Here is a 24,881-nt window from a genome sequence, read left to right as displayed (position 1 = left end):
CTTTCTTAACAGCACTGTGAGTGTGCTGACACCAGATGAACTGCAGCAGTTTAAGAAGGCGGTTTACCACCACCTTCTCAAAGGCAATTAGGGACGGGCAACAAATACTGGCCTAGCCAGCGACATCCATATCCCATGAAAGAATAAAAAAAAACTGAGCAAGTCTGTTAAAATCGCACCCAATGAGCCTGCTAGCTGGACATTAAGGAATATTGCCGGCATCTATTTAGTCAGCAGGCTCAGAGGTGGGACATTTCCATTGATCCCACTCCCTGCTGCCAGTGAGCTGGAGAATTTTGTAATTGGGCTTTTATTTTGCCGTCATCTGTCTCACACTTTGGGCAGGACTTTCCCTTCAGTGAACGGGGGGGCAGGGCCCGCTCGCCAATGCGTAAAATGATACGCGGTGGCATCGGACAGAACTTCCAATGTCACCACACCCCATTTATATTTTCTGGTAGGCGGGGGCGTAGCAAAATCAGCTGCGCATGCTCCGACCTGTCAATGGCCAATTGAGGCCATTGACAGAGTAATTGAACTAATTAGTGGACCTACCCACCCAACCTTAAGGTTGGCGGGCAGGCCAGGAGCTCTGGCGGGAATGAGAAAAAGCATGAAACCTCATCCATGGGTGGGATGAGGTTTCATGTAGGTTTTAAAAATTTTTAATAAAGTTTTTGTAAAAATTGTGGACATGTCCCAACCCATGTGACAGTGTCACATGAGGGGATATGTTAGGAAAATTTTATTTTTCTATTTTTAGCTTTTTACATTTAGAGCTGATCTCCCTGAGGCAGCACTTTGCCTCCAGGAGATGAGTGCGCTCTTTTGTGCGCATGCGCGAAAGAAGGCACTCTCGATTTTGGGATATCCCACCCCTGCCCATACATGGAGTGCATAGCTCTTCTGTGTGGACGTCACTGATCGGGGGCACTGATTGGAAGCACACCTGTGCGCACCCGCCCTTCAACTTCGCCCCCGACATGGTGGGGGGGGGGGCAGAATCCTGTCCTTTGTGTTCAAATGCACTAATAATTCGTTCAAGTCTCCATGGTGTTTTGGCGGGTTGTTTTCACACAGGTGCAGGTATTTCATCCTCATTTCCTGAGGAACCCCGAAACTAACCAGGTAGGCGCCAGATTGGCTTTTAATTGCATTGGGGCACCTGGGAATTGCCACAATGGGGTTTTGCTCCAGCCAATGGGTGGACCCACTGCTAAGGCCATTAAATTCAACTCATATTGTTTTTTTTCTTTTCATAGTCCACTTCGTTGCATTTTGTGGTATGGGACAACTCCTGGAGCTTAGTATAATGCTCTGGCTCCAAACCCTTTAATCCTAAGGATATCTGACATCTCCCCATTCTTTAGCAGTCCAGGTGTGAGGTGGCTGGTAACAGGAATCGTACCCACTTGGAGGCAACACAGGGACTTAGGCAATCTGGGCAAAAAGTGATCCAGCACTTTGTCCCAGCAGCAAACAAACCAATACAATAAAACAAAAAAATTCCTTTAGCCCTCACCCCACACATCCCCTCACACACTCCCCATGCCCCATACATGCAAACCATGCCACCTCATGACCCCACCCACCTCTATGGCCCCTCATACCCTCCATGCCACCACCATGTAGCTCCTATGCCAACTTAGTGCCAACTCATACTAATCCATGCCCTTCCACTCACCATCCTGTGCCCTTACACCCTCCATGCCAACTCACTCAGTATCTATCATGGGCAGGCCTCAGTGCCCATCCTGAGGGGAAATAAAATAAAGCTTTGTATCTACTGATGAATCCACTACTTAAAAAAAAATACTCTCATTGATAAAATCCCATTCACTACATTTAAATTCCTTCAACCACTTAATCCTTTAAAACAACAAGCGTTTGTATTCATAGCCCCATAACCATTTGGAGCTGCCCAGCAGACTGTGAGTTGACAGGCAGCCTACTGTGATAATGACAGGTTGTGAAGTCAGCCATGCAGCACAAATCCTACAACGATAACCCTCAGGCTTATGTCAACAGACAGAGTGAAATAGCAAGCATTGTCTTTTTTAACTTGAATACTTTTAAAAAAAATTTAAAGGTCAGTGTAATTAAATTCCTTTATAGTTCCCTTGACAGCTCCATAGTTCCAATGAGCTTGACAGTTCCAATGAGTTTATCCAATTTTTATGCACATTCTGTCTACTTTCAACATCCCAAAGGACACCTTATCTCTCCCAAAGGTGTCCCTGGACCTATTCAAAAGGGTACCCTACCTCCTCAAAGAACACCGCTAACTTTAGACTTCCACCTGATAGGTTTAAAGTGCACAAGTCATGTTTTGGACATTCTACAAGCAAAAATTAGATTTGACTGAAGGTAGCTGCAGCTTAAGATATGCAGCTCACTCCTTGAACCACAGATGTGCAAACTACAACCCGCCCCCACTTACAACCAATCCTGCACCCGCACTGCCAAATATGGCAGATGCCAGAATTGGGGGCACAACTTCATTTATTGGACCTCCAGTGCCATTTTGGAGAAGTTGTAGACCCTCATATCATGGCAAAAATTCAGGTCTTTTTCTTTGATAGAAAAAAGATCCAGGCTGTTCATCCTTTTCTGACAGGCATAACCTTGCATTTCCAGTGTTATGATTGTAAATCTTTTTTACACTCTCTCCAGCTCTCCAGTGCCGTTACATTCCTTTTATAATATATCAAATGAACTGTACACAATACTTCAAGTGTGATCAAACTAAGATTCAATTCAAGCTTATCGTAACTTCTCTGATTTTCAAATCTACCCCTCTAGAAATAAACCATGTTTGGTTTGCCTTTTTTTAACAGCCTTATTATCCTTACAATCTTTGCTAACTTTCCCCTGCTGCAGACAATCCAAAGCTTCTTGTAACTTTAATCTAAATAAAATGGCATAAATCTGGAGCTACAACATCTACAGATAAAGAGTGACACGTACATAGATGGGCCCTCAGTTGCTTCTTCAGCCACAGAATTAGCTACAAAGGTTCTTTATATTAACATCGATTATGTAAAGAGTAAAGTCATGCCAACACATCTTTTGCCTGTAAAATCACTGGATGAAAAGTGACCTCACTGCAGAAAACAAAGCCACAACTGTTAAATACAAACAATAGGCTATCATGCAAGATATTTCTTGTTGTTACCGAAAAGGCACAAAAATAAAGTTTTATTAACAACCATTAAGGATTACGCTCTCATGTATTTATGGAAAAAATACCCACAATTTAACCAAATTATTTAAATTATTGTAAATTTATATAGAAAATTCCAAGCAGTATTTGCCCTCTCGATTTGGCTGCTAGTTGTATTACTATTCTACAGCCCTGCTCAACCTATGATTCTTAGAAGCTCTGATTTTCCCATTGAAAGCAATGGTAAGAGCAGTGCTCAGAGCCAAGTGTAAGTGAAAAAAAAACAGGTGATTCCCCTGACTAGGAAGCCAGGCACTGTGCGATGACTTATCTTTTCCGAAACAAACGCACTCAGAAACATTTAAGAAAAAGATTAACCATGGGTGTAATTTTCTATGGGCAGGGTTTTCCAGTTGTTGGATGGGCACGGCGGGTGGGCCTGGCCACGAAACAGTCCGCCTCCCGCAATCGGGCCTCGACTGCGATTCCAATTAATGGCCAGCCAATGTGAAACTCATGCTAGGAAGCTCAGCGCTGCCGGGGAGGGCGCGGGAGGAGTGCAAGTGCAGAAGGCTGCCTCAAGGAGCTGAAGAATTGTGGACACAAAAATAAACATTTTAAAAATGACAGAAACATATGTCCCCACATGTGACTCACTCACATGAAGGACATGTTTAAAATAATGCTTAAATTTTTTAAAAAATTACTTCTGGAAACCTCATCCCGCTCGTGGATAAGGTTTCATAAAAAATCCAAAGGCCGCCCGACCGATTCGCCTACCTGCCAACCAAATGGTTGGACGGTTGGCGAAAAGTACAAATTAATTACCTGCTTAAGGACCTTAATAGGCCTCTTAATTGTTGGCGGGTGCACTGACAACTCTTGCACCTGCCCGCTGGCCGAAAGATCACACGATGATGTCGGGACGCACACCCGATTGGGTCGGGCACGTGCCTGCACATAGGGCGTAAAATCCTGCCCCATGTTTACTTGAAGGAAGGACCATGATAGACCCTTAGCCTTGGTCATATCTTAGTACAAATTCTTTAGAATGTCAACTACTTACAGCGACTGGAAAAAAAAATCAGCTTACAACTTTGTAGTTTATACAATGGGCCTGATTTTAACCTTTGTAAGTGGATGGGGTTTGAGTGAGTTAAAATCTTGCCCAAAGAACCTTTATGAATTTAGGAATGTTCTTTGGGATTTTACTTTTATTTCAGCAATTCTATTTTATGAAGTTTTTGAAATGGACAATTTACAGGAGAGATGTCCCTCTTTCTTTCTTTCCTGATGGTGTTGAGTCCTTGCTCGGGTTTTGCTTCATTGGTAGCCCTCCAGTACATATCTCAATGATTATTTTTCACATGTGGGCCCGAACAGACTCTTCAACCATCATCACTGTTGACCATGATCCTGTCTGGCTGAAGCCTGCACACGCATATGCGTACGTACACGCATGCACACCTTTCCAGTGGACATTGTTAAAATAGCAATCAGGAACCCAAACCCTGATCATATTTCTTCCTCAATTCACACCTATTGATGTCAACTGAGGCTTGACATCAGTTAACTCTACACAGACAAGGAATCCAATGTGAGGCCTCCTAGTCTGTATGGTTAAATTATGCACAGGCTTTATTAACCATCAAGGAATTACATTATCTTTAAAAAGGGCAAAGAAGGGGCTATCATCAGTTCAATTAATACAATTTGAAAAGAATGAGCAGAAAAAATTAGCATTTCACAGCTATTTGGAAAAAATAAATGAGAATGAAATAATCTGGAACATTGACTTTTCAAATATGTGAGTATTTTCCAATATCAAACCATGACTTGAAACTAGGTTGATGATAACTCTTCATGTTCAGAGAGCCTCTAGGAACACATTCTGGAAACATATGAAAGCACAAATCCACACCACATAGTAGATAGCCTTCACTTGCTGTAGACACTGTAAACGTATCAAAATATGTTGGGATAGTTTAATAGGGCAGTCCCAGCGTTTAGCAGATGCTCGTAGCTGTGCAGTATTTGTGTTGCTTTGCCAATACCACAATACAATGGTGTACAAATACAATGGCCCCAATTTTTATTGGGGGAGGAGTGGGGTGCGGGGTGGTGGTGGTGGTGGTGGGAGAATGTGGGGAGGGTTGAAGGTGGCTGAAGTACCTAGCGAGGCCAGGAACACAGAGGGCCAGCTGAACCTAATGACAGGACTACATTATCATTTTAAAAATCTGCTTCTTGCTTAGCAGCTGGCCAAATGGATGGCCTGGGCAGGCAGCAGAGAATTCAAAGCAGAAGCAGGAGGCTGCAGCAGGGGACCCTTGTACACGGTTCCTGGCAATCATGGGTCAGCCATCATGGTGGGATGATGGGAACATTGGCCATGTGGTGGGAAGGGATGGGGGAGGTCATCCATCACAGTAAGGGGAGGAGGAAGGGGGGTCATCTATCACAGCGAGGGATGGGGAAGAGTAGCTTCCAAGGTGAGGGGAGGAGGATAGAGGGTTTTCCATCACAATGAGGGACAGGGAGGGTCAGCAATCAGAGTGAGGGAAGTGGAAGGTCAGCCATGGCAGGGAGGGATGGGAAGGTCAGCCTTCAGAGTGAGGGAAGTGGAAGGTCAGCCATGGCAGGGAGGGATGGGAAGGTCAGCCCTCAGAGTGAGGGAAGTGGAAGGTCAGCCATGGCAGGGAGGGATGGGAAGGTCAGCCTTCAGAGTGAGGGAAGTGGAAGGTCAGCCATGGCAGGGAGGGGTGGGAAGGTCAGCCTTCAGAGTGAGTGAAGTGGAAGGTCAGCCATGGCAGGGAGGGGTGGGAAGGTCAGCCTTCAGAGTGAGGGAAGTGGAAGGTCAGCCATGGCAGGGAGGGGTGGGAAGGTCAGCCTTCAGAGTGAGGGAAGTGGAAGGTCAGCCATGGCAGGGAGGGATGGGAAGGTCAGCCATCAGAGTGAGGGAAGTGGAAGGTCAGCCATGGCAGGGAGGGGTGGGAAGGTCAGCCCTCAGAATGAGGGAAGTGGAAGGTCAGCCATGGCAGGGAGGGGTGGGAAGGTCAGCCCTCAGAGTGAGGGAAGTGGAAGGTCAGCCATGGCAGGGAGGGGTGGGAAGGTCAGCCCTCAGAGTGAGGGAAGTGGAAGGTCAGCCCTCAGAGAGAGGGAAGTGGAAGGTCAGCCATGGCAGGGAGGGGTGGGAAGGTCAGCCATCAGAGTGAGGAAAGTGGAAGGTCAGCCATGGCAGGGAGGGGTGGGAAGGTCAGCCATCAGAGTGAGGAAAGTGGAAGGTCAGCCATGGCAAGGAGGGGTGGGAAGGACAGCTGTGTTGGGGGCTTGGGATGTGGGAGTGGAAAGTAGAACATCATAGTGGAGAAAGAGAGAGAACATCATGGAGTGCACTGAGGTCACAATCTGTGGGGAATGTAGGGAGGAGGAGGATGAAGCTTTTCTCAACAAGGAGTGCTAGAAAAGGCACTTAACCTCTGGAACTGTAGCTCCTGCCTCCTTTTCATTTTACAGGTTCCTGACCTCTAGAGGGACCTGCTCAGCAACAGTGAACTTTAAATCAGACTTCCAATTGCACTGTGAGAACCCTTAAATAGGTTAATACAGAGACTCCCCTCCATGGGATACTCGGATACCTCTACAATTGTGCTATCAAATGACAACAGGTGTGTGCACTGTGGGTTAGGATCAAATTTTGCACATTTGACAGTTTAACCAGGCTCCTTCCCAAACCACACATCTCTCCCACCTATCATGGTGGATGGTGGCAGAGGGGAGGGGTGGTGTTGCCAGGGGGCTTACCTTGAGGGCAACATGGAGGGAGTACACAGTGCAGTAAGGAGTGACAGTGCACTGCATAGTAAGGGATGACAGAACGCTGTGCAGTAAGAAGTGACAGAACATTGTGTAGTAAGGAGTGACAGTGCACTGTGCAGTAAAGAGTGGCAGTACACAACGCAGTGATGAATGAAGTGGCAATACATTGTAATGTAACTAGGGCTAGACAATAAGTGTGGCCCTGCCCATGTCACCTACATTCCAAGAATAAGATAAAAATTCAGTCATCTTTATATAATCATAGAATCAACATACATTTATGATGGTACTATCAGTATAAACTTGTCATGCTGTAATCCTCACGGGACCTATTTTTCACTCTCCGGGGCTTCCCGTTTCTGCTCTGTAAAATTATTTTCCTGCCATAGTTCTTTTAATCCATCCTGACTACCTTTGGCAGTTTGCCAGCGTAGGTCACTCTCTCTTTGGAGAAAGACTCTGCAGCGTGTTTCTGCTAACTCCCTTCACACTTCTACCACTGGATGGAGCTTCACCAACTTGAGAAGGTGCAGATCTCCATATCTTTACCTATAATGTCACGAGTGCATTGAGGACAACTCAATTTCTCCGTAATTCATGGGACATCCACCGGTACTTTACTAAATCGGAGCCCTGTTCATTATGGAAAATAATAGAGGCACTTACCTTTCCTTCAGAACCTTTTGCAGATTCAGCGTATTTCTCATCCTCTTTGACTGACTGCAATCATAGATACAAACTGCCATTACTTTATGAAAAAATATTGAATTGACTCTTAAATAAGATCTGCATTCAGTTTCTTGATATCTGTTCTATGTATGTCTCAATTAAGCCGATGAGTTCAGGATCAACAGCAGCAGCAAACAACATGTCAGCTAACTTGTTACCGGCTCTTTTTCTGCTGGCTCCCCATTGCTCTGTTTCTGTTCAAACGGTTACTTTTAGTGTTCATCAAATTTTACCTTCTTCCCATGAAGATATTCTGTAATATGTGTTGAAATGAAAAAAACTTCTGGAAAAAGCATGAGTTACTCCTATCTATCACAAACTACTGATAAAGGAGGAATTTTTTAATTAAAACGAAGCATGTCTCTTTAGAAAAATTTTAAAAATGTAGAAATTCCACAGACAATACATTTACAAGGTGAAAAGACAGGTCACAATATTTTGTTTTCATGCTTTTCATCAGAATTTTATGTTCTTATTCCAGATTTTCAGTATTGCTGTTTTTTTTTCTTTTTAATTCACCCTTAGGGTTTTTTTTGCCTCTGTGATTGCCAGCCCATCATTCATTTTAAAGGATGGAAATCACAAGTTGGCAAATCTCAGAAGCTGGAAGCTTGAACCTACATATTTGTATTAAGGTCCTGATTGATCTCACCTAGCTTTACAATCAATAGAAGAAAGAGCGAGATGATGATTCCATGCCCCCCAATGTTACAGCCAACATTTTAAGACTTGTCTACACATACTTGCATTTTTAAAAAATGGGGAGAGTACTTTGTAGGTGTTTCTCATAGTCATTTTTTCTGAGCATTTTACTTAATTACTAAATGGTTTTTAACTTTATCAAGAAACTTCATTTCAGCATGTAAACTTTTTTCCTGGTTTTTCTCCCAACTGGGATGTAGTTTACTGGGTGTTATTTACTGGTAAACCCCAAGTGCTTATGTATCATTTGTCAGTCTTAATGATGAATGCTGTTCAGTTATTCCAATGACAACATAGCAAATCTGCTCCTGTCTTTAACTCATCTCTGATGTATACACTTATGCCTTCCAGTGGGGATCATGGGGCAGGATTTTCCCCCTGTCGGGGGCGAAGTTGAAGGGTTGGCGCGTACAGGCGCGCTTCCGATCAGCGCTCCTGATTGGGGGCGCGACGAATTGACCCGCCCAGCATGATGACCGCACGGAAGCGCTGTGCGCTCCCTGTGCGGACGGGTGGGGGGGAAGAATCCCAAAATCTAGAGTGCGCTCTTTCACGCACGCGCACAAAAGAGCGCACTCATCTCCATGAGGCTAAGTGCTGCCTCAGGGAGATTGGCTTTAAATGTAAAAAAGCTAAAAATAGAAAAATAAAACTTTCCTGACATGTCCCCTCATGTGACACTGTCACATGAGTTGGTTCATGTCCTTAATTTTTACAAAAACCTAATTAACCTTTTTTAAAACCTACTTGAAACCTCAGCCCGTCCATGGATGAGGTTTCATGCTTTTTCTAATTCCCGTCGGGGCTCCTGGCCTGCTCACCAACTTTAAGGTTGGACAGGCAGGTCCATTAATTAGTTTAATTACTCTGTCAATGGCCTCAATTGGCCATTGACAGTCGGTGGGTGCACAATTGATTTTGCTGCGCCCCTGCCTACTGGAAAAAAATAATGGGGCACGGTAACGTCGGGAGTTCCGCCCAATGTCACTGCGCGTCATTTCATGCGTCGGCAAGTGGGCCCCGCCCCCACTTGCCGACGGGAAAATCCTGCCCATAATCTGGTGCTGGAATCAGTGGTTGACAGTATCTTTTTTCAGAGGTTTTTCATAAAGGCTTTGGGAGAATGCCAGAGGCAAGGCTCCAACTCAAATTAATCAACTTTTAGTGTTTCCTAGTCCCATTGACTTTTTGTTATATAGTTCATTATTGGCTTAGTGTAAAATTATGTCCTTTGCGCTGCCTAATTAGAATTGTGCCTGCTACATGCTAGATTAGTAACAAGTGTGCCTACATCAATGATACAAATTTCTGGTCTAAATTGGAACATGACTTAATTTGTGCCACATGGTATTTGATGTGGTCCTAAACAACGCTAACTGCATTCTACCTAGGTCACGACTCACGAATGTTTCTAATGAAATAACAGTGGATATCTGTAACTGATTATTGCTTACAACCTTCACATTTTCAGCCAATATTGCTTCTAACAATCAGTACTTGTAAAAAGAATAATGTTCTTTGTTGACTGGCAGAACTAAATAAATTATTTTCAGAAGTATATAGCTGCTGTAAAGACCTTTATTCATAAATCCTGTATAAATTTTCAAAAATGCAGTTTTCAGCTATTTGTTATTTAGATACTTGCTGCAATTCCACAAAAGTTTCCTGAAAACAAACAAAGGCATTGGGAAACATTAAATATTTTTCAGCATGCAAAAGGTCTGTTAGAAATAGAAATGGTTAATTCCAGGGTTCAGAGCTGTGTGCACTTTTGGTGTTGGTCAATATAAATTATTTAGACTAAGAAGGATACATTTTAAACTTACTGCTGATACAACAGTAGGAGTTTTGGCAAACATTGAGGAGAACTGCAAACGATTCCAGGAGAAAATAAACAGGTGGGCAGATTAGAAAGACAGATGGCAGATACAATGTAACGTGAAGAAGTGTGAGGTAATGCACTTCAGGAAGAAACACAAGGACTATGAGTATAAAACCAATGCAAAGATGCTGAAGTAGGAAAAGAACAAAAAAGGCCCAGCGATTGAAATGCAGAGTAGTTGATGCAGAGACTGCTGCATCTCTCCTGGAAATAATGAATGAATATTTGAAAGCATGAAAGATATATGGCTAGGGGAGAGAGCAGGGCAGTGGGATTAGTTTCAGATTGCTCTAGCAAAGAGCCGGCACAATGGGTTGAATGGAGTCCGTATATACTGTAAAATTCTATGGTCCTATTATTAACATCCCATTTCTTTGTCAGCATCGTCAGTGAGTATGTGCCTCCAAATGTGTGTTGTTGCTCTGTTTCAAAAGGATCCCAGTTTGCACTGCTAATGTAATCTGGCAACCACAATTAAAGAAGGTGACTGCAAAATTCAGATGCACAGCAGCTAGTTTTTCGCCGCTGGAGGTGCCATGTTGACTCTGAAATGGCATATTTAGCAGGCATACTTCTGGACCTGACTTCGTACTGGACAGTCCAGATTTCAGCATATCTGGCCCCGTTCCAGAACTAGACACTCTTAGATCTGGTATTTCGAAACTCACACTGTTCGCAAGGCTGTGGCCCAACCTGATGGAAGGTCTGTCCATTTGTGGCATTTGACGATCAATTTGGATTTCATTCAAAAACGTATGATATCAAGATCCACCAATTAGAGGTCGGGCAGTTCCAAATGGTCACTCTACCAGCCTCATCCATTATTCCCAAGTTGGTGAGTGCATCCCTGTAAGAAAAGTACTATTGGACGCCTCCTTATGATGTCATTCTCAACATTACATGACATTGTCTGACCATTGGGTAATACCAACTTTGAACCATTCAAAATCATTTCCAGCCAGTGAGTGCCCACGCAAAAAGTTCTTAGTGTTTTCCTCATCACACCCGCAATCCTGACATACACACACCATTCACCGATTCAAAATGCCTAAGAGAGAGACATTGGCCTGAATTTTTCCCTTGTTGAGCGCACGTGATCAACAGGCCCGGGAGCGGATGGGAAATGGGCTCCTGATTGCAATCAGCCCCGACCACAATTTCACGCTGGATGGCCAATTAAGCCTCGCCCAGCGTGAAACGCGTCTTCTGCATTGTCGGGAAGGGCCAGGCGGGGGCCGTCGGGCACCGGGTCCAATGGTGACCCAGCAGGCACTTTAAAACTGGCAAAGGCAGCTCCCTGAAGGCTGCCAGGGGAGAATATTTATTCGCTCCGGAGACTGGAACAATGGCCTCACTAGGAAACGTCAGGCAGGAGGACATATCGGGTGGGCACTTGGCCTCCCCATTTCTCGGATGAGTGGAGGACATGGGTGTCAGGCAGACACCCTTGTACTCAGGGATGGCAGGAGGGGACCACAGCTCCAGACCAAAAATCTTGGGGGGATGTGGCAGCCGAGGTCAGCAGCCACGACTTTGTGTGACACACATGGGTGCAGTGCGGCAAAACGTTCAACAACCTGCTGCGCTTGGCAAGGGTGAGTACCGTATTGGCATGGATCAGTGTGGAGAAGTGTTAAGGGCTGGCTGTCCCCATGTGGAGCTCAGGGGTGTTAGTCTGAGTGCCATCAGTCATTGATTCTGGAGCTGGCCAAGGGCGTGAGTCCTGGTTGCTTGGCCTGAGTGCTTTGCAGCTCGAAGGCCACGACTCGGATGTGCCCTGCAAGGTATTCCTCAGGTGGGGTTGGCCAGGCTACAAGGGTGCTGCAAGCAGAGGGTGAACTAATCAATGCTCCTCTGTCCTTTCAGAAGAGGAGTCATAACAACATAGAGAGGTCAAAGACAGGTGGAGGCCCCCCAAATCTCCTAATCATGACGAGGTATGAAATGGATGCTTTGGAGCTGGAGAGCCGCCACCCACCTCGTTCAGCTGGTTGCAGAGAGGCAGGGGTCTCTAACGAAGGTAAGAGTGCAGTGCACAGAGGTGAGATTGTCAAATTGTGTGTAGTCTCATCATTAATGGGGGCCTCAAACCTGGAGTCCCCATTGAAAGACAATAGCACCATGATGCAGATCTCCATTGTCTCACCAGGGTGCCTGACATGCACAGTGACAGTGTGATGCCTTAAACTAATGACATGTCCTTGTTCTCCCTTAGATTCGCCAGCACACACTCAATCTCAGGAACCCAAAGAGTCACCCTTGATGCCAGAGGACCACCGGAGACAGACAGTGCCCAGGGCGCCAGCAGTTGGAGGACTGTTGGAGACCAGGATGATGCTGAGTCAAAGGCAGTTGATGAGCCCCTGGAGTTGTCCATTAGGCGGCAGATGTTGGATGTCCAGCAGGATGTGCGGGAGGATCTGGCGGAGATCCGTGAGGGTATGCATGTAATGTACTCTGTTGTGGAGGAGTCCCCGCGGAGCATCAGTACGGCGTTGGCCCTCATTGCCGAGAGCACTGCCTCCTCCATTGAAAGGATGGTGACTCTCATGGAGAGGCAGCTCCGAGGACAGAAGCAGGGGTTCCTGGGGTTGTGCTCAGACCAGCAACCCTCACACAGGCAAGGACCTCAGGTGGTCAGTGCCATTGTGAGAGATGGATGAGGCACCCAGTAATCCAGCTAAATGCTCATCCATCAATGGCTTGCAGGGAGGTCCAGAGCGATGTCACCTTGGCGCATGACCTGCTTGTTGTCTCTGAAAACTCCTCTCAGGGCACTCTGGATGATGGCAGCATCACCTCTGCCCCTCTGCCAATGACTGTGGCATCTGTGGCCGTGATGACTGGGGAGATGCCAGCGGTGGCATTGGCCACTCCCTCCCAGGCAGGGTCAGCACAGGCTCCACTGGCCAGAGGATGACTGTCAAGGTCATCAAGGCCAACAAGACAGCAGAGTCAGCAGGCTGCCTCCAATGCCAGTGCCAGCGAGGGTGGGTGGGGATGGGGGACGCCAAAATGTAGCACTCATAAACGTAGGTTTAAGAACGCAACTGGAACTGTTCCCGAGTGATCTTCTGTTCTGCTATGTTTTGTTGTAATGACTTGTGTGGCTATTAACACCAGATATAGTTCTGTTCATTTGTTGTGAGTGTCTAAATGATATAACTTTTGCTTTTGTCTTAAAGGCCTGAGTGTGCTTCACCTTTTTTTTTGGTGCAGGGCACGTCAGTACTTAATGCTGGACGTGAGTGACTTTAAACTTTATTGCACAGGCCCTGTGTGGACTTTGGGTTCAAAGGAAAGGGTCATTTCAGACATCCGGGATGGAGGCGGCAGCCCTGGCATGAAGTCGAAGCAGATCTTTGGCAGCCTCGCTGAAGGAGCATTGGATCAACGTGTCCCTGCCTCTCTAAAGGTTACAGAGGTCTGCCTCTATGGCCTCAGTGTTCTCCTCACCAACCTCCTATTCTGACTCACTACTGGACTCATCCTCTGTGACCTGTGGAGCTGCCTCAAGATCCTCTTCCTCCAGTGGGTGCCCCCTTGCCAGTGCCAGATTGTGGAGAGTGTTGCATGCAACCACTATCAGTGACACCCACTCTGGAGGGTATTGTAGTGCTCCCCCTGAATGTCCAGGCATCAGAAGTGCTTCTTCAGAAGATCTATGGTCCTCTCTATTACCACCCTTGTGGAGGAGATGCCACCTGCAGAGACCACAATCCCATTACCAGGGTTACAGAAGGCTGGCTGATACCTGGAAGAGTCCACATGGTCAAAATCCTCCAGGAGCCTTGGAGACACCAAGGAGTCCTGAAATGAAGTCTGGAAATGCTAAGAATGAAGCTCAGAACAGAGATGAAGCTGTCAAGTTCAATTAAGCAACCAGCTGCAAACTATCTCCTAAACTCTTGACTACTCACAATGGCAATGCAGCTGACTCTTTTTATCCCACCCTTGGATGAGGTTTTTTAAAAAGTATGTTGGCCGCCTGCCCATTTTGCCCATGTGACGAGTGTGAAATCGCGAACAACTGACTTTTTAATGGCCTGAAGTGGCCTTTTAATTGATGGTGGGCACGGCTCTGATACCCGCCCGCTGATCTGAAGATTGCTCCCAAATGAAATGACGTCGGGCACCCGTGAGGTGTAAAATTCTGTTCAATCCTGAACAGTTAAAAGAATGTAATTTGAGAGCAAAAAGCAGGGGAGGGGAAGATCATGCATCCATGTCAGCTATCGAGGAAAGGGAGGTTTTAATCAGTACATATTGTCGGAAAAGAAAATTCCGGAAGTGTAGGTACATCATCATTGAGCATTTTTAAATTGCCTATGTTGTCTCAAAACAACAAAATAACTGCTGCTGGACTATGTAAAGTCTATGAGGCCATGAGGCACCACCAGTCTTACAGGAGTGACAATTGCGGCACTGCACGTCAATTCGGAGTGGTACTGCAACCTGAAGGGATCCCACTCCCTCAATACCATACGCAGCAAATGAAAAGGTCAGTGCCTGATATCCTGGCAGGGGTCATGATGCTTTTATTCTGAGACAGTCAGCTGCACCATCAGTCTTTGAGCCATCACGACAAACCAGAGGATGATGAGAGATATCTGCTGGCCACATGGTCCATAACTCCAGCACACAACCATGCACACATGGGCAGAACACATGAAACATAAGCCATGCTGGCATACAGAAGGCTGTCATTGAGCAGACCACAGGGACGCTCAAGCAACACATCTGATGTCTGGGCCACACTGGAAGAGCCCTGCAGTATGCAGCAGAGTTGGTGCAAGGTTCGTGGTGGTCTGCTTGCATGCTACACAACCTCGCCATTATGAGGGTACACTTATATGGTGACAAGCTGAGGAGCAGGAGGAGAAGGAAGTGGTGATGGTGGAAGCGGAGGAGGAGGGAGAGGACATGGAAGAGGAAGGAAGGAGGCAACCAATGCAGCTCCTTTTAGGCTGGGCTGTCCATGATCAACTCATCCAACTGTGATACCAGTGAATGCCAACCCCAATTCCCCATTAAACAACAGTTCTGCATCTCCCTTCCCCCTGTAACTGACTTATCACAGCATTTTCTTGGCCACAGCGCTAAAATGAAAGCTGCCACAAATGTTTCAAATCAAATTTATAAATCTAACATTGCCGTATTGCATACAAAAAAGATCTCTTGTGCATTCCCTTCGTGCCTGTCCTCCCTGTGCCTTTGCTTGGCCTAGTATTCTTGCGCAGTGGCTGCAGTGTGGCTGGTTGAAAGCTGCTGTCTTTCAGTGAGGGAAGCTGCAGATGACCTCGCAGGATGCCGTTGAGCAGCTCTGGCTGCACACCTGAAGAGTGCGTGCAAAATCATAAGAAGCTAGCACCACCTCCTCCTAAAGGGGAGGTACATTCTGGCCAGAGCAGCTGCTGGAACTAGTTACAAAAGCAGAACACTGAATTATGAACAACATGGCAGAGAGTGAGTCCTAAGATTTTCCAATGCTACATTAGAGACTAGTCACTCCGGGAGATGGGACTCACTTTGCAAAATAATATATATGTAATATAGAAAACAGCAATGTCAAACTTCAGAGGAACACTTACTCATCATGCTGAGCAGCAGAAAGCTGTTCCACTTACCAAAGTATACACCAAGCTTAACTATTAGTCAAAGTGATAGCTAAACAGCAAAAGCAAAACAAACTTTTGTGATTCCTGAGGACTGTAGTTGCCTAATGAGAATCATGCTGGTGTTTCCATTATGGCTAATCCCGCAACTTCCCTGGGCATTTTTACTGCATTCCTACTGCACTTTACTCAGAACTTTTTGTTGTAATTAATGTTGGAAAATGATGTTGGATCTGACATAGTTAATGTTCTGTTACAATGCCCATGTTCAGCATACAGTTTAGGGCTGAAAACTCCATTGCACACATATTCCCTAGTCTCTGAACTGAGTCCAGAAATGAGACAGGATCTCAATAGAGGCATTTTGAAAACTAGGGTGGAATTTGAATTCAATTTTTAAAAATCTGGAACTAAAAGTCTAATGATGACCATGAAACCACTGTCGATTGTTGTCAAAACCTGTCTCATTTGCTAATGTCCTTTAGGGAAGGAAACCTGCCATCCTTACCTGGTCTGGCCTACATGTGACTCCAGACCCATAGCAATGTGGTTGACTTTTTAAAAAAAAGCTCTCTGAACCAAGGCAATAAATGCTGGCCTAGCCAACAATGCCCACATCCTATGAATGAATAAAAAAAACTCTGCAGCCATGATGAGAGCAATCCGAGCCTTTGTGGCGGCATGCTCATGGGGCCTCAGTCTGAACTTCCACTGTAGCACTCTGGCTTCTGCTTGTGTTGCAATAGAAGTTGAGACATTGGCCATCAGATGCTGCATTATGCGTAGGTCCGCAAGTGTTCCTGTGAAGTTAGCCACCACTTGCATGTTGAAGAAGATGGTTTCTAAACTCTGCCCAAAATCCTGTGCCAAGTTTGTGCTGAATTCCTCCATGCTCCTCTTTATTGACAACAAGCTATTTTGGATCTCAATAGAGGCATTTTGAAAACAAGGGTGGCATATTTTTCTACCAAGTAAAACACAAATTTCCATTTTATTTAACACCATGGAAAAAGCATTTTCTAGTACCTTATGTTTCCGTAGTTTTATCCCACAATATTCAGCAAATGGTATCTATCAAAAGGTTATGTAACCTTGCCATGGAGAAGTTGTGGAGCTTTACAAACACTATTCCTTGGTGAATTAGGAGTGGATTCTTCAACTATTAAGTTTTTATTCACTAAAGGAGAAAAGTAAAGAAACAAATCTGTCTTTGACATTTCCTCCTCTATTTTTAACCTTCTATTTCTTGCTTTCCAGATGGCATAAACCCTTTTTTTTCTGCAGTACCTGTACTCTGCCTATTTTCCAGTCAATGTGATGTATTTTGTTCTATATTGGAATAACTTCCCCAAGTACAGTCTCTAACAAGTCTAACTGAGTAAAAGATCACTTCAGGTAATTTATATAGGAAAAGAAAAGTCATACTTACCAGACAATAGACATATCTACATAAAGAAGGGATTTTTTTTTCCCGCTTGACCCACTGGGAGCAGGTGCGTCAAAGAATCATAAAGAATCTGTAATTCAGGATTTCCCCACAAACTCCACAGCATGTCAGTGATTTGCTCGCTGTCCAGAGGCCAGCTGATTGACGTCTGGACCTCAAGGTGCAGGTTAGTGAAGACCGCAGCAGATGACTCCATGCCAGACAGTGGAGGGGGTGCTCAACCAGGGAAGGGGTGGCAGATTAGGGAGGGGGCAGGGTGGGAGTGGGGTGACTAGGGCAAGGTTCCATCGAGTGGGATGCTGATCCGGGAGTGCGGAGGGGGAGGGCTGGGGCAGGAGGGATCCGGAACTGCGGCAGGAGACGGTTGGAGCCCTCATGGTGGGGGAAACATATGGCCTGAGGATCGTATCGGAGGCCTGGGTGTAGAGTCGGATTCTTGGTGGAAGAGCGCAAGGATGTTAGGAAATCAGAGTTCAGAGGCTTGTGGAGGGATGGGGGGAGGCACGGAGGGGTTGAGTCTGTTATCAGGTGTTGGTCGTTGTTCGGTAGGAGTTATTAAGATATTCGTAATCTTCGGTAGTTTAACAGTAAGTAGTTAATAACTACTAGAAACTATATATATATATATATATATATATATACATAAAGGTCCAAGCTAGGAGCTGTCTCCATGCTTCCTTCTATATGCGGCTCTGTCTAACACTACACTGACCCCTAAGTATGGGTCATGTATTTTCTTACATCACTGTGTGGGTGTTACTGTACTCAGTCCCACGTTGACCTTTCATGAGCCAGACCCTTTTACTACATAATCAGACGCAGAAGGTAAAAACAATAAAAACTGGGAAATAAGAATACTGGTCCAAACTGTTTTTTCCTTCTGGGGAGGCCTCTTGTTGGGCGGGAAGGGGTATCGTGGGATGGTTTGAAGCTAGAGGCCACATGGTGGGTTTGCGGCTTCGGGGGAAAGATGTTTGAGAGAGTGCCAAGTACCTGAATCAAGGAGGCAGGTGTGAAGGCATTTATCTCTTGAATTCATCAAGTGTTCACCTAGGTGAAGCTGCCAGCTTCCCAGACATTTGGAAAACCCAGCCTACAGCAGTTAATCTGAATGAAAATGAAGCTTGCAGTCTCATTGCCATATTTAAAGATGCAGCCCACTACCTTGAATTAGGTCCATTGCTTGCTCACTTTCTTTCCTCAGTTAAAGCTAGAAATGGGTGATTTGAAAATCAGTTTAGGTCAGGAAATAGGTTTTCCAGGTCAACTCAACAGGCAGACTCTTCTGGCTGGCATGTGGGTGGCGGAGCCCGCCAGCACTTGAAATGTCGCGTGCTGATGTCCCGCGAGCGTCTCGACGTCAGCGCGTGGCATTGTGATATTTCAGTCGGCGGGTGTGCTATGCAGTGGGACGCACGCCCGCCATTAATTAAAGGCCTCATTAAGTTCCTTAACTTGCCAATCATCGACGATTTTGAGGGGCCTGTGCAAACTTTGGCTCGGCACACGGGCCCAACAGGCAGGCGGGTAGGTGGTTTTTTTTACAAACCTCACCCAGTGGTGGGATGAGGTTTGATAGCGATTTTAAAAATATTTAATAAAGTTTTTGTTTACTTCATTAACATGTCCCATCTCGTGTGACATTTTCACATGAGGGGGACATGTTAATGAATTTTTTATTGTTCTAATTTTTATATTTGCCAGCCTTTCAGCGATGTCCCTGAGGCAGCACTTTGCCTCAGGGAGATGTGCACTCTTTCGTGCGCATGTGCGAAAGAGCGCACTCTGACAGTTGGGGAATCACCCCTCCCCCCCCCCACCCCCCTTGCACAGGAAGCGCACAGCGTTTCCTGTCAGGAGGCCCGTTGGGTGGGCCTTTATTGGCCCGCCCACTTAAAATGGCGGCGGGCCCGTTTCGGCGTCGTCGATCAGCTGCTCGCCCACCGCCGAAGCAGTGGGGCCCGCCCGCCCATCAAGGGCAAAATTCTGCCCAACATGTCTGTTTTTTAGGTTAAAATTCAGGCCAAGATCTCAGGACTGGAGGATATATGTTAATAAAGGTGCACCTGTTTATTTACCATCTGTTTGAAGAAATTCAGGAAGCTCTTTTTAGCTGGTTTAACTTCCTCCTCTTCAGATTTCACTTTCTGTGCAGATTCAGGACTTTTAATCTCCTGTTTTGAGAATTGTTTTTGTGGCTGGGATATGCCTTTTTCGGATTTTGCATCAGTTGTACTGATCACATTTTCTTGTTCAACCTGAATAATAAATAAAATATTATATTTATTGGTGAAATTACAATGATATACAGATTTGAAAATGCAGCATTGTCTAAACACACGATATGCACAGGCAGTACTGGTCCAGTATCCTGGATCCATGGTGGACTACTTTTGACCTAAGCTTCTACAGTAATTATATATCACTGATGCCAACATTTTACCATCTGGATAATGACAGCATAAAAAGTTACCATGTATTGTTTTTAAATAAATCACATTACAATAATGTGTCAATAACCAGTATTCAAAAATGTAACTTCAATTTATCACTATGTAATGATTTGTGCTGTCCTGATAGCCCAATTGATAATGTACAGAATTGTGTGTTATTCAGCTCTACTGCCCTGGATTATATTTAAATACTCAATAACAGTCAGAAAATTATGGGCTACAATAACCAGTCTCACATCCTGGACAAGGAAGGAGGAAAAATCAACATGTGTTGAATTGTGGTTTCTGCTAGATGCATGAATGTGTGAGGACAGACTTTCTGTATTCATCCACGCTATCAAATACAGCAGTTATATTTGTTTCCTGTTTCTGTTAACCAAATTCTCTCCAACAATTTTTTCCCCTTCTCCTTTCCTAAAATTGTTGACTTGGGAATGGTTTCATACGTGCTGGATGCCCTTCAGTATCTTTCCCAACTAGCCATTATTCACACATACGCCTCAATAGGGAGTGCTAGTAAACTATTCAGCATAGGAAACTTCTCAATGGAGCCCAATCTTATCCATACCCACATTCAGACATTCACTTTTCCAGCAATGAGGGGAGGGAATTTTTCCTTCCTAATTAAGGAGTGCTGAGGCCAATTGTAGCTGTCCAGTTGCTATTAGATAACTCAGCACACCATAGATATCAAATCTGGACCAAATGGCTGAACTATTCATAGGGGTAGGTTCAAAAATGAAGAATGTCCTCTTGGATGAGTTACCAAAAGGCCAGCAGCCAATAGTGGAAATATGCAAAATATGACCATCACCTTTATGAAGTGGAAATAGGGAAGGATAAAGAAAGCAGCCAGAGAAAAAATATTGTTACAGTTCCCATAGAGATCGATAACTTTACACGTGGGATTTGAATTCCCAGTGACCAACTGAAAGGATCACATGGCAAGGTCTTAAGACTTCTACTACAACAAGTAAACTAAAAGCAACTAAACACAATTTAGTAGGCAATGAATACTATAGAATAGATAACCCTCTTTAACTTTTTAACATGGCCAAAAAACCCATGCCACAGTTATACTTCACTGCTTGCACTCTGCAGAATTGCTGTTTTTACAGGAGCCAGTCCAACATCACCCCAGCTGCCAATGAGTTCGCTTCTCTTTGTTTTGTTGAGTCGTAACACTGCACGATCATTAAAACTCTCAACTACTGGAAAAATCACGACTCTTTACCCCTCTCTCCCTGCCTCCGCCAGAATAAATCTTCTGGATTCCTTAGATTGCCATGGATTTTTAAAATCCTGTCATGGGATGTGGGCATTGCTGGCAAGGCCAGCAATTGTTGCCCAAGCCTAATTGCACTTGAACTGAGAGGCTTGCTAGCAGCCATTTCAGGGCAGTTGAGTGTCACTCATTGCTGGGGGCCTGGAGTCACATGTATGCCAGAGCAGGTAAAGGACATCAGTGAATCAGATGGGGTTTTATAACAATCAATGATAGTTTCATGGTCACCATTACTGAAACTAGCTTTATATTCCAGATTTAGTAATTGAATTTAAATTCCAATAGCTGCCATGATAGGACTTGAACCCATTCCCCAGAGCATGAGCCTGGGTCCCTGAATTGCTAACTCAGTGACATCACCACTATGCCACAATCCACTCTAAATTCTGCCTGGTAGTCCACTGAAAGTACACACTCTCTTCTCTGCTGACCACACTAGCTGCAGCCGTTTGTCTCTCTGTGAGACCTCTCTCTCTCTCTCTCTGTCCAAAATCTCAGAGACAGAAGATCTGCCCACAGGCAGCCCCAACTGGTCTTGGCTTTGTTGCAAGTGTGAACATGTTGAAGCTTGCTCTTAGTAAGTCTTGACTCGGGCCTCCTTGTCCACAGGGTAACCAAGCCAACTCGGCTTTTCATCAGACAGAATTCGAAGCAGATCACATGACTCTTCACTATCTCATTTAACATTGAATTAGAGACAGTCCCAAAACTTAATCAAGGAGCACAGGAGTCAATGGGAATTGAGGGAACCCTCTCTACTTGTTGGAGTCATACCCATCACAAAGGAAGATGGTTGCGGCTGTTGGAAGTCTATTATCTCTGTGCCAGGGCATCACTGCATAGTTCCTCAGGGTAGTGTTCTAGGCCTAACCATCTTCAGATCCTTCATCATTGACCTTCCCTCCATCATAATGTCAGGAATGGAGATGTTCGCTGATGATTGCACAATGTTCAGCACCATTCTCGACTCCTCAGATACTGAAGCTGACCCTGTCCATATGCAGCAAGACCTGAACAAGATTCAGGCTTGGGCTGACATTTGTACTACACAAGCAACAGGCAATAATGATTTCCAACAAGAGACAATCCGCCATCTCCCCTTGACATTCAATGACATTACCATTGCTGAATGCCCCACCATCAACATCCTGGGGGTTGCCATTGGTCAGAACTGAACTGAACTACACAATAAATACTGTGGCTACAAGAGCACATCAGAGGCTGAGAATTCTGTGGTGAATAACTCACCTCTTGACTCCCCGAAGCCTGTACAACATCTACAAGGCACTAATCAGGAGTGTGGTAGAAAACCCTGAACTTGCCTGGATGAGAGCAGCTCCAACAACATTTAAAAAGATCCACATCATCAAGATCAAAGCAGCACACTTGATTAGCACCTTGGCCACCACCTTAAACATTAACTCCCTCCACCACTGATGCACAGCTGCAGCATTGTGTACCACCTACAGGATGCAACAACTCACCAAGGCTCCTTCTACATCACCTTTCATACCCACAACCTCTACCACCTAGAAGGACAAGGGCAGCAGATGCATAGGAAAACTGTTATGACCACAGCCGGTGTTAATTGCTGCGCAAACCAAACCTCAGAGGGAAACCTGGCTTATGGGCCTTACCCTTTTTTTATAATATTCTGAAAACGAGAAGATGATGTACTGACCTCAGCAGTAAGAGGTCCAGTAGCACATTTTGGGATTTAAAAAATTAAAAGTAAAAGTTTTGTTAATCCAAGAATAAAAGAAAACTTAAGCACACAAGATTACAGTTACACAATTAAAGTTAGCCTTACAAAACATTCCCCCCAAAAAACTCTCTACTTTGTCGAGCCTACAAATAAGCGCCTTCCAGGCAACACTACCATATAGATGTTTAACTATAAAAACCAGTAACGTTATCCAAGGCAAACTGCTGTAGCTTCAATAAAAGCATACCACATAACCACTACCCTCTTCCACTCTGCAGTGGAAACCACTTCAGAATAAAACTGCTTGTTGCAGCCCAAGACTTCTCTGGCTTGACTGGATGGCTGGATCAAATGGCATCCTCTCCCAGTCCAGAGCTCCAGCTATAGCTCAACAGCTCAAACAGCTCCAGCTATCTCCATCCTAAGCTTTCCACACTAACTCTAAAATACCTTCCCACCACCCCCCCACCCCCCCCCTCCCCCGCCCCGCCTTTTATCTGAGGTTCTATTGTTCTCACACCTCTTTGAATCTCAAATCCTTCCAAACATTAAATCTTTTATGTCTCTATTTTGTCTTTGCTTTCAGGTCAATAAAATATAACATCCCCACTACTGTTTATCTTTGGAACTCCTGCAAGATGCAAACATGTTTCTTACTCACCTCTGACTCTCCTTTGCTATTCAAACAAATCTCAACTTACCTAAAAATGCAAATGTTTGATCTAACCCATTTACCTGTACATCAACCTAACACCCCTAACCTTTTAAATCCCCCAGACAACATGACTCCTATCAATCATTTCTCAGCTTAATTAAATCACACACACACACACACACACACACATCCAGCCTTCTTTACAGAATAATACAATATTCCCCAAAAATATTTAAAAACATCCATTCTCACAACACCATCACAGCAGCTTCCCCTCCAAGCCACTCACTGTCCTGCCTTGGAAATATATCACTATTTCTTTACTGGAACTCTCCTCCTAACAGAACTGTGGGTGTACCTACACCACATGGACTGTTGGGGTGTAAGGAGGCAGCTCACCACCACCTTCTCAAGGGCAGTTAGGGATGGGCAATAAATGCAGGCCTCACTAAAGAATTATTAATTAAATTATTTTTCTCTTGTTGGAAATATCAATAGGAGTTATGTATATAACTGGGCATTAATCCACAGAATACAAGTTGGAGACAAGTCTTTGTCATTCATTTTGCTCTGTGATATTCCGTGAGAGTTATCAGTGCAATGGGCATTTAAATTATCAGACAGCCTCAGGGAACCAACTATAAATAGAAATGTATATCCATTCTGTATTACACATGGATAAGTATGATTAAAATCTGTGCCTTATTGGAATTCTAATAGCAACTGTGTTCTAAACTTTTCCGAGAAAACTCTTATAACTCAGCCATTCAGTTGATGTTTTTGCATCAGCATCGGAGTGTGGCCAAAAGTATTCTATCCCCAATAGTTTTGATATTGCTTATATCTGTCATTAATTGTAGCAGAAAAATAATAAAGTTGATATAATTATCAAAACAACTTATTAAGCAATCAAAAGCTGGATGGGCAGTGCATAAATAAACTGCCTGGTGTGGTGTTGAGCCATGTAAAGGATCCTTAGAGAGCCACTGTACTGATTTAGCTGATATCAATTTGCAGCAACTAAGTTGACTCTGAGACTCTAGGCGAAGAAAAGAAAATCTCAGCTCAGGTTCCTGCTCTAGATCATTAACCTGGACCTGGTTTAATTGTGGTTACAGTTGCCAAGTTATTCTTTCCTTGTTAAATACTGATTATGTGACAAGATATGTAAAATGATGTGGTTCTGAAAATGTGTCAAAATGTTCATAATTAATATTTCCATATGATAATACAAAGGGTAAATGGGGAAAAATGACTTTTATTTTTCAAGAACTGGATAAGTGCTCACTAAATTTATTTTTAATATTCACCTGCCAAGACAAAGCAAATTTAAGAACAGCTATTTACTGCCTCAGATTCAACATTTCCAACCTTGTGTCTCTAGAAGATATTGTGCATTACTTGCAAAATATGTTAGCTGTGATAA

General features: G+C 44.5%; 1 protein-coding gene across 5 annotated transcripts in view; it reads right to left on the bottom strand.

Moving 5' to 3' along the window:
• Positions 1-24,881, bottom strand: part of bcas1 (brain enriched myelin associated protein 1) — a 160,412-nt gene that overhangs the window by 8,415 nt on the left and 127,116 nt on the right. For 4 of the 5 annotated variants that reach the window (XM_041205116.1, XM_041205115.1, XM_041205113.1 and 1 more), the window contains 2 exons: positions 19,436-19,615; positions 7,649-7,702 (listed from right to left, as the gene is read on the bottom strand). In XM_041205116.1, coding sequence (XP_041061050.1) covers positions 7,649-7,702; positions 19,436-19,615 — 234 coding nt within the window. The remainder of the gene's footprint in view (positions 1-7,648; positions 7,703-19,435; positions 19,616-24,881) is intronic. The other variant, XM_041205118.1, reaches the window with a different exon arrangement.

The sequence above is a fragment of the Carcharodon carcharias genome, chromosome 14 (assembly GCF_017639515.1).
Source record: "Carcharodon carcharias isolate sCarCar2 chromosome 14, sCarCar2.pri, whole genome shotgun sequence".
In the NCBI taxonomy this organism is placed as follows: Eukaryota; Metazoa; Chordata; class Chondrichthyes; order Lamniformes; family Lamnidae; genus Carcharodon; species Carcharodon carcharias.
The sequence above is the reverse complement of the archived record's forward strand: the minus strand, read 5'-3'. Positions and strand labels throughout refer to the sequence as shown.